The sequence below is a fragment of the Atta colombica genome, unplaced genomic scaffold (assembly GCF_001594045.1).
Source record: "Atta colombica isolate Treedump-2 unplaced genomic scaffold, Acol1.0 scaffold72, whole genome shotgun sequence".
Taxonomy (NCBI): domain Eukaryota; kingdom Metazoa; phylum Arthropoda; class Insecta; order Hymenoptera; family Formicidae; genus Atta; species Atta colombica.
The window spans coordinates 231,786-242,674 of record NW_017259564.1 but is presented as its reverse complement, the minus strand read 5'-3'; the positions used below and the strand labels follow the sequence as shown (position 1 = coordinate 242,674).

The 10,889-nt window shown below is 30.7% G+C and overlaps 1 protein-coding gene across 1 annotated transcript in view; it reads right to left on the bottom strand.

The window, feature by feature from the left end:
* Window positions 1-4,961: 4,961 nt before the first annotated feature.
* The window catches only part of LOC108692454 (YEATS domain-containing protein 2), a 10,392-nt gene continuing 4,464 nt past the window's right edge, over window positions 4,962-10,889 (bottom strand). Inside the window, exons 2-4 of the mRNA XM_018200697.1 lie at window positions 5,797-8,753; window positions 5,644-5,717; window positions 4,962-5,561 (exon numbers count right to left, since the gene is read on the bottom strand). Coding sequence (XP_018056186.1) covers window positions 5,441-5,561; window positions 5,644-5,717; window positions 5,797-8,753 — 3,152 coding nt within the window. The 3' untranslated portion in view covers window positions 4,962-5,440. The remainder of the gene's footprint in view (window positions 5,562-5,643; window positions 5,718-5,796; window positions 8,754-10,889) is intronic.

The following is a 10,889-nucleotide window of genomic DNA, read 5'->3' as shown; positions in this document are numbered from 1 at the left end:
TTAGTTGGATTCGGTAATACGATTCGGAACGCCGATTTTTCGGTCTTAAAATGCTAATTCTACGAAACTATACTCGATACAGTACTATCGCGAGTTGAACTATCGCGAGTTGACTAGTAATTTAATAAATTTTTAGGTTCGTACGGGAAGGACAAGTGCGTGTTGATAGTGTGTTACGTTCAGAGCCTCAACCTCTTTTTATAAAATTTCTCAAATTTTTTATACAAATTGAAACACTTAATTCAGAAGTCTGAGAACGTCTATAATTTACCTAGAATTTTTCATGTGTTATAATTCTAAAATATTCTAAGGTCTAATATTTTTTATTCTATTTCTGAAAAAAATTTATGAAATATTTGAGAAAGTTTAAAATTTTTTTTCAGAAAGTTTCATTGAAAGCAAAGCACTTATATTTTGCTACACAATATGCTTTACTATTTCACTATACGTATGTATCACGAAATAACGACTAACGTCTTTTACATATCCCACAATAATAATTTTATGTAGATTATAATTTATAATGACATTACTTATTACAACGACAAATCGATTCGATTCACAATAATATTAATTTCACAATAATATTAATTTCACAATATTAAGTGAGAAGCTGAAATCATAACACATACTAATATAACATAAAGTAATGTAACAAAGTAATTACGGGAAAATTATCTTCATTCCTTCTATTTTTTCCGATTTCTGCGACGTAAATCCCAGCGCGATGTATTTTCCGGAGTTACTCTAATTGAAGTTGTAACTTAAAATGAGAAGTTTATTTCTTGTCATGAAAAAAAGAATTGATATTTTCTTTATTATACTTTATTAACTAACAAATATTAAAATTTTTTCTTTTTTCAATTTACTCTATTGTTTGTTCTCCTTTTGTAATATTGCACTTTGGTTTCAAAATCGATTTGTTTTATATGTAAAGAAGAACTCTTGAATATTAAAATTTTATATATCCATTTTGAATATAAACATAAACAAATTCAATATTATGAATGTGTCAAAATTGATTGTCAGAACAGAAAATTTGATACCTTTATATCATTAAAAAGGCATTTAAACTTATATCATAATGTTCAAGAGTCACAAAAATCTATAAGTCACAATAAAAGAAGATTAGAAAGTAGTGAGCAAGATCATATACATAATGTTTACAATTACAATGATAATTCTTTCGAAATTTCTAATTCCGAAAATTTATATCATTGATTCACGATAACTTTGACATGCAAAATCATACAATCGATAAAGTTATTTCTTTTTTTGCAAAACTTTTATCAAATTGTCCTTTCACAAAAACATATTCAAAATCTGTATCAAGAAATTCAAGAACTTTTTCTTAATGATTGTCTTGGAAAAAATTGAATATTATTGGGTTGTTCAAAAAGTCATTGCGTTTTTTTCATTTGATTTTCAGGTGTGTTTTTTTAATATACATTAATGAACAGTAATGAACATTAATCAATGATATATTGGCTGCTTTGTTCGAAAACCTTCTGTCATTTCCCGAGCAACTTCATAATATCACCTTCATAAAACATCTTTCTCTGCGAGAAACTTGTGTAGGTGCTGTTTGATGAGGTCCTTCAGAAGCAAACGTTTTACCATTTAAGGAGTTTTGCAAGGAGCGAAAGAGATGGAAGTCTGATGGTGCAAGGTCTGGGCTATACGGTGGTAACACATCCCAACCATGTTGCAACAATTTTTGCCGAGTAACCAAACTTGTGTGGTCTCGCATTGTCGTGATGAAACACCACACCTTTACGATTGATTAGTTCGGAATGTTTCTGTGCGATGGCATCACTTAATTTCTGCAGCTGCTCACAGTAGACATCGGAATTAATCGTTTTATTCTTTGGAAGTAGCTCATAGAAGACTGATCCCTTCCAATCCCACCACATTAACAGCATTACCTTCTTTTGGTGGATTTCCGCCTTTGTTTGCCTTTCCGGTGCTTCACCTCGCCTACTCCAACTTCTTTTTCGACTGATATTATTGTAAACAATCCATTTTTCGTCACCTGTGATCATACTTCAAGAACGGATCATTTTCTTCGCGTTTGACGAGTTGATCGCAGACGTTCATGCGATTCGTCAAATGAATTTCTTTCATACTCAAACATCGAGTTTCTTTATGAAGCCTAGTGATTTCAAATGGCCATGAACACTTCCAACGGACACTTTTAGAGCGGTAGCAAACTCCCGAACCGTTGAATACTTATTTGCTTGCACCAAATGCTTTCATTTCATCGTCAATCTTGGAAAGCCTACCGGAGCGATGAGTGTCTTTGACTGAAAAATCACCATCACAGAATCGGGCGAATCAGTTTTTTGATGGCATTTCTGCAGTAAACTCGATGCAACTTTTTCCTTGCTTCAGTTGCTTTCTTCCCTTTTTTAAAGTAATAAAACAGAATATTGGCGAACATTCTGCTCTTCAAAATTCTCCATGTTCGAACCACAATTGCAAGTACAAAACTCGACCGAATCGCGTCAACTTTTTTTTTTGGTTTTTAGGTTGAGTGTCAACAAAACGCGTGTAAACATTTGACATTCATGTCACGCTCGCATATAAATAAATGTGGATACCGCCATCTATTGGAAAAAAGGCAATGACTTTTTGAACAACCCAATATGTTTAAATACTATCTTCAACGTCAGACAATAACACAACTGCTAATAAATGAAATTCAAACAATTTATAAAGATTATAAAGATTCTTTCACTGTTATGTCAACGGAGCAGAATAAAATATTTTACAAAAAAATGGACAATATGTGGCTCCACAATCATATACAATTGGACGTTACATCGAACAACGTATCAGTAAGACTGGACAATTTATTTCTTTAAGACAAATGTTAGCTTTTTTTCAAAATTCCTAATACTTTAAATGATATAGGTGTGAGAAAAAGTTCATGGCGTTTTTTCCGTTAGATAGCATTAAAAAACCGCCATGAACTTTTTCCCACACCTAACATTTTCAAATATAAATTCTTTAAAAAAATAATACAGATCGAATATGTAATTATGTACAAACTGATATATGGAAAAACAAGTTATCATTTTATAAACTAAACGACATATATTTTACCTTTAATGTTTTATTTTGATGACTTTGGATCAAATGATCTACTTGGTCCAAAATCATGTAAACTCGATGTAATTTATATAACATTACTTTGCCTTCTATCTGAATGTCAGTTTAATTCAGATAATATTCTTCTTACTAATTTTTGAAAGTATTAATAGAAAAATATATGGTAATAAAAAAACTTTTGCTTTTCTTATTAATTTAATTAAGGAATTTTTATTACAACTAATAATGGAGAAATAAAAAAAGTTTATTACTGAATTTTATACTGATGATAATTTATTAATTTTATTTTTGGTTTTGTAGAAAGTTTCAATGCTCTTATTACTGTAGAATTTGCAAAAATAAAAAACAAAATATGCAATATAAAGATGTATTATAGAGTAGAAAATTATGAAGAAGATATTACAAACAATGAAATTGTAACAGGTATAAAAGAAAGACGCATTTTTAATAAATTAATAAATTTTCATGTAATAGTCAATTCTGCTTTAGATTCGATGTATGATACTAATGAAAGAATTCGTTTTACGATATATATTATAGTATAATTAAACATTGCATAGAATGTAATTATTTTACACTCGATCAATTAAATAGTCGAATGTGCATGTTTGATTATGGATTCATTGATAAATCACTTAAGTTTCCTTTAATCTTACAAAACTATTTAAGTAATTTAATATTAAAAATAAGTGTTATTCAAATACTGTGTTTTGTAAAATATTTTTCTTTTAGTAGATGATTCAGTTCCTGATAATGATTCTTTTGGATATTATATAAACTTTTAAGAGAAATCATTGAGGTAGTGTTTAAAAATAAGTGTTATTCAAACACTGTGTTTTATAAAATATTTTTCTTTTAGTAGATGATTCAGTTCCTGATAATGATTCTTTTGGATATTATATAAACTTTTAAGAGAAATCATTGAGGTAGTGTTTGTCAAAAGTAATCACAAAAATTAGCCTAATATTTTACGAGTACTTGTTAATGAATATCATAAATTATATTTATAAATAATAAACACAATTTGAAATCAAAATATTGAATTTATATTGTTTATGATTTTCTTTCTTGACTTGAATTGCATTTGGATTTCGACTTTATTATTTTTTTAATTTCTGATCCGTATGCAATTTCAATTTTTATAAACTTTTAATTACTTGTTACAACTGATAATGGCTTCACATGTAGATTGAAATGTTTGTTTAAGAACATGAAATTTATTCTATTAAAATAATTTAATTGTCTCGTAAACCTTGTTTAATTAAATTTAACTGTATTTTTATTTTAGAATTTTTGCCTGTTTAAAAACACAAGATTTCAATGTTATTTATCACGAGATTGGTCACAGTATTATTACATGATGTATCAAAATCAGTCGTCATTTTTTAAGGTACTTAATCTTTTTAAAAATTGATTAATTATTATATAACTAATTCATATTTACATACATTGTACATTTGTACATTATAAATTCAAATGCCTATTTTGATAAAAACCAACTGATTATTTTTTTAACACAAATTGCTTTTTATCATTATGATTCTAAAGACATCCCCTATTAACCCTGGATCCCCCACCATCCTGCAGCAAAATTTCACATCGCTCATAATATACCTTATGCCGGGTAAGTTCGGGACAATGTGATATGTAAGTAATAAAGAAATGAAATTATATAACAAAAACGATTTGATATAAATAGATATTAGGAAACTTTTTGCAAGTACAGCTATTTCAAGGAATGTACATTCTTGAATATATCCAATCGGTTTAACTTACCTCTTCACAAATGCGACATTTATGGTTTGAAGAATGCGGGAACGTTCTTAAGGAAAAAGATTCAACTGTATAAATTCTTATAAAATAATAGCTTTAATTCTGGTTTTCTTCGAAAATAAGAAAAAAAAATTAAAAAAAATAACTTCCCTACAATGTATACATAATGCTTCATTCGATTATGGAAAACATAGAAAATAATGTACGAATGTATATAAAAGTGATTATGACTCAGTTTACGCTTTCAGGTCGATCATGAAACTTAGAAGTAAAATTGGAGAAACGTGTTACATTTTCTAACAGGATATTCCAAATATCGCATAGAACCGCTTTTATCTTACTACAAATCAGTCTGTGAATGGCTGCAACATGAGATTGAATCACAGGATTCCAGTTGGCTGGGATTAAAATGAATCGAGTAGCTAGAATTTTTCCATGTAGAAAACCCGCATCTGTGTTTTCTTTTACTGTATTTAAGAATGACACCGATTACTTAGTTGTATTTTGGAGTCCGGTATGACTAAGTGATCGTTTGTTAGCGATAGCTTAAGTGTTGTCACAGATTTGTTGCATTTAATTCTTGTCTCGAACCCAAACCTTCATTCGTAAAAATGTCGAATTCTTCTCGATTTGCAAGAGCATTACGGACATCGTTCAGCGTAATAAGTTTGGGACATCTGCAATATAAATTAATGAGATACGTAAGTTGTATGATACATAATTTACAAAATGCAATAAAAATATAAAAAGTATAAGTACTCATTTCCATTATTTCTTTCCCAAGCTCTTGCCAATGACGATCGAGTGAGATCTTCCACGAAACATTTGACAACCTAAACACAATAATGACAGTGATAATGCAATTTTTATTCTAATACAAAATTGAATATAATTTATATCAGAAATATTTACCTGCATTATTATGCGACTAGCTGCACAATAGAGAACACCAGGAATAATCTCTTCTGGTTCGATTTTAATGCCAATTTCTTGCGCGGTGTCGCACACGAAATTATGGAACGGTAGCAAATTTTCATCAAGTTCAATTGGTATTAATGTAGAATCGGTTGAATAATTGCTATTCTTCTTACTACCGTTTTTTCTTCGATCGATTGTAATTCTGCGCGGACATTCCTTAATATTTTCAACGTCAATTTCTTCGTCATTGATATAATTATCTGACTGATTAGGCTCTTGCTGGCAAGTCTGTAACCATTTTTGCAACGCAATTGGTTCCGTATATGTAGATAAAATCATGGTGACTGTCATGGTATCGGGTAGTTTTTTCGTATTGCCTGCTGTTTCCTGAATGCCGAAGACACTTTGGCTCGGTGTATAGCCGTGCAGTCTCGCCCATAGCATAATCTCCTTAATGCTCCACAATTGATCATTTAAGATTAGCTTCATTTGTAGAAAGCTTCTAATCATCTTTGCGCGGTACCATTCTATGGCTCGTTGCTTTCCAACATTGTACGACAAGTATTCTTCTTTGCTGTAACACGCATAAGGATGCAACCGTCTGTAATCGGGATCGCGAACGTCTTCTGTAACAATTGGCAATCGACGTATGATAAATCGTATTAATGCCTCCATATCGGTGATATTCGCGATATCAATCGACTGGAGAACCGCTTCATACAGATCCTTTTTGCTCTGGATTTTGAATTTGTCTTTACCCAGCGTAATCTTCGTTCGCTGTACAATGGTCTTATCCTCCGATTTTGCGCACGATACGAACTCTTGCTTGCCAACCGACGGAATGCCTCCTATTGCCTCGGCGAGGCTGTAATTGTACCGTGAATCATGCGAGTCCACTATTTTCAGAATCGGCACGTTCTCGTTAACGTTCAGCAGCAAACTATTAGTGTCTTTCAGTTTGAGTAGCGCTGTCTTTTTTTTGTTATTGTTAAGGGTATCTTCCTGTTGTTCATTTGCCTTAACATTAGGCAACTTCTTCAGGATGCTAACGCCCTGAGAAACAGGAATATTTAATTTTGCAACGCTCGGAACAGAAACTTTCACGCCATCGACAAACATCCTCAAGTTTTCTCTAGTTTTTGATGGAAGAATATTTGTGAAATCCACTGGTACCGATTTTTCATCCTTCAATAGAAGTATATGCTTACTGCTTGACGATGCGATTATGTTCGGTGGTATGGAGATTTGCAAAGGTTTTAAATGCAAATTGCAGGTTTCCGAAGAATTTGTAGTTTTCTGTAAATTGTTGAAGCAATCGAGTGAATTACCAAACGATTTGCGGAAACCATTAATAGCCGTCACTGTATCACTGGCCGAAGAAGTTTCTAAAATTCTGAAAGTATCACTTTTCGAATTTTGTAAAGATTTGTCTGTATCGGATAATAAATCTTTTCGATTATTGTTCTCTTGGAATACTGCATTTATTGATGTCATTTGTGAATCATTTATAATTATATTTGAAGATGCCAAAGACTGGTAATTACTGGAAGACTGAATATCACCATTAATTCTATGTGTGGAAATCATTATATCAGATGTCTTTTTGTTATTTTCGACTATTGAATTAATCGATAATGTTTTGTTGTTATTTTCTGGAAAGTGTTCCACGGTCATATTTCCTTCTCTTACTGTAAAATGATGAGAGTTAAAATACTGTCTGCAAAAATAATTATGATCGTGTTTAATATGACATATTGCTTCTCTATGTTTATCATTAGATATATAAGTGTTTAGTGTGTCGTTAGGTTTAGTTTTTATTCTTTCTGAATTTTTGATCAACATTAAATCCAACGATGAATTATATCGTTCATGTACTTCCAAATCAGATTCTTTTTTTACTTGAATTTCCTTGAAAATGTTAAGCCGTGATATGCTCCTAAATTTTTCTGATTGTTTATCAATAGATTCAAAACTATCATTTAATTCTATTTTTACGAAAGTATCATTAATTGAAGATTCACGGTTATTACTCTGCTCGGAATTATGGAATTCAGCCGTATGAATCCACACGTCGACCAAAGTCTCAGAACCCAAGGTTTGCAGTCCTGTATAAGTACGATCCAATTTCAGATGATGAATTATATCCATGGGCTTATTCAAGATATTCTTAAAGTGCAATTGCACTCTAAGAGGAAACTCGCCCCATCCTCGTCTGGACAAATGAAACGGGTACGAGGTGACCTCAACAATGTCATTTGGATGATAGCTGGGATGCAGGAAAAACCTCACCTTGCTGACGAAAGTGCTGATGTTAGCTTTTTCGTCTTTGTCGCCACGGACATACATCGTCCATTTGTGACTAGACGCATCCTCTCGCCAATCCGGCGGGATCCACTTGGAAATATTGCCGACAACAATGCGTTTGCGGACCTTATGACTATTTCCGCGAGACGGACTTTTCTCAGGCAAACTGCTCTTTGGTGGAACATAACGAGGTATCTTGCGAGGTTGAAATTCTTCATCCAGCATTTTTCGTTTTTCACCTTGTAACGTACTGTCACTCTTGTTTGCATTTTCTTCGATTTTAAGTATGTTATTAAGCGCAGTACTTGCGTCCGATGTGAAAGATTTGTCATGATGTAAAAATCGGGGATCGGTAGACGTTGATGGTACTGCAAGATCTGTGTAATCAGTAAATTTAGGACTCTTTCCAAATAATGTTTTAATTGCAGGATGAATTCTTGTCTGTTTTGTTTCCACAGCTTGGGAAATTTGACACTGTTTGCGATTGTAAAAATTAGTAATTATAATGTAACGTAATAGATGAAAAATCTTCAGAGCTTTGTGTAATCTGTCCTGTATCTGCAAAATTTCCTTCTCCTTCAAATCAATTTCCAGTGAAAATTCCTTTTCTATGATTGCAGTTATCTTTTTTGCAGTAGTGTTCCTTGCTAAAAAAAAAACAAAAAAAGAAAACAAGTATTATTTAGACACATAATCAAAGTATTCTTAATAATAATATGATTATTAAGATCCTATAATGTAAATGCACAACAAGTAAGAGTTAAAGCCTATAAGTCGAAATTGAATTTTTGATGCTTAAATAAAGTAAATATGCAGTATAATGCCCTTACCTCTGATTTTCCTGTAATTTTGTATATTGTCGCATAGAATTCTGAGAAGGAAAATCGTCGCACAAATCAAAACTTTTTGATGTTGGTAAGTTGGAAAACAATTTAATGATATTTAACTACTGCGTCTGCTAATTAATGTTATTATTCATTAAATATGATTAAAATAACTTGTTAACCTCATGATGATATTTTATCATGGTTACTTAAGATTGTCTTAGTTAAACAAGCAGAGAATATGCAGATATACATTTTGAATTAAAAACTATTATTTGCTACAGTTTAAATTATATAAGAAAATATTTTTAACTAATTAATTAAAGCAGAGAATATGCAGATATGTATTTTAAATCAGAAACTATCTTTTGCTATATATCTATCTCCTGCTATGATTTAAATTAGTTTATCAAAAAATTAAAAGTAAAAAGCCTAATGAAAATAAAGCGCTGTAAATGTGGATAATAAACGAGATTGACCTTCGTTATTGCTGTGGCTCTCACTGGATTTATTAACCATGTACAATAATTACATATAATATGTGCTGGTAGGGTTCTCTCGCCAAGGATTCAACTTATTTCTATTTATTATGTGATTATTGCTAAAGATTCGAATGTGAATCGAAACATCCAAATTAAATTAATTAAAGATTTACACATACAAATTTGCACAACAGCGCTTTACTCTTATTAGCTCGCTCTTTACTTTTAATTTTTTGACATTTTCGAGAATGCGTATAATTTTAAATTATTATTTAAGATTGTCTTATTTTTTATATTATATAGTTTATGATTCAAAATGTAGAGCTGTGTGCATATCCTGTGCTTTAATTAATTAAAACACGAATTTTCTATATTGATATAATTAATTTATAACTGAACTAATGTCATTAATTCATAAATAACAGAAATAATGACAGGCTAAAAAAATAACCATATCTAATTAATAAATGACAACATTATCGAGTAAGACATTAACGAGAGACAAAAATTGTTAGTTTTCTTTTCAGAAAGTTCTGAGAATGTTTTCAGAATTTTTTCAGAATTTTTAATACTGTATTTTCTCATGTTAGAAAAAATAAAATAATAATACAATACTAAAAAGTTGATAAAAAATTCTTTTTCTATGAAAAAAAAATTAATGATTTTTGTCTCTTGCAGTTTTTTGTAAAGTTAATAATATTTGATTAAAAAATTATTGAAAACCAATATTCAGCAATTTTTAGTAATTAATATCTTGTTAACTATTGTGAAACTTGCAAAATGGTAGAGGACTTTTCGACTTAGTTTAGTGCCATCTACCTTCCTGTGAATTATTGCTAATCTCGCCGGACACCCGGTATAATTATAATTATGATCATAATTGTATTTATAATTGTATTTATAATTGTAATTATATTTATTATAATTACTATTATTGTAACTATTTATATTAGAAACAAAGCCATAAAATCGATAATGACGCGTATGTAGTGCATATCGCATTTTCGACAGAGGACACTTTAACCGCCTATATCTCTGAAACTAGCCATAGTTCAAGTTGTATCCATTGAAATATTTGTTCAAAATGAGAACTACAACGTCAAAAATTTAGCCAATTCGACCAAAAACATTTTTTCATATTTGTACGAAGTCCTTTACAAAATTACAGAGAAATCGCAAGTAGGAATGTTATACTGCATATTTACTTTAAATTCATTTCTATATGAATTTATGTATTTTAGCACATATAAATATATAGTCATTTGAATTGCACACTCATTTGGTTTTTCAGATTCAGAAACGCGCAACTGAAATACTGTAATACTATTATAAATTATTAGGTGTACAATTTTGCTTCCGCCGTTTTTTTTCCGAAATTCGAGGCTTTATTGTAAAAAACTGGTTATACATTTATGATTCAAAGTATTGTCCATCGCTGGCCACTACTTTCTCCCATCTTTCGGGTAGCGTACGAATC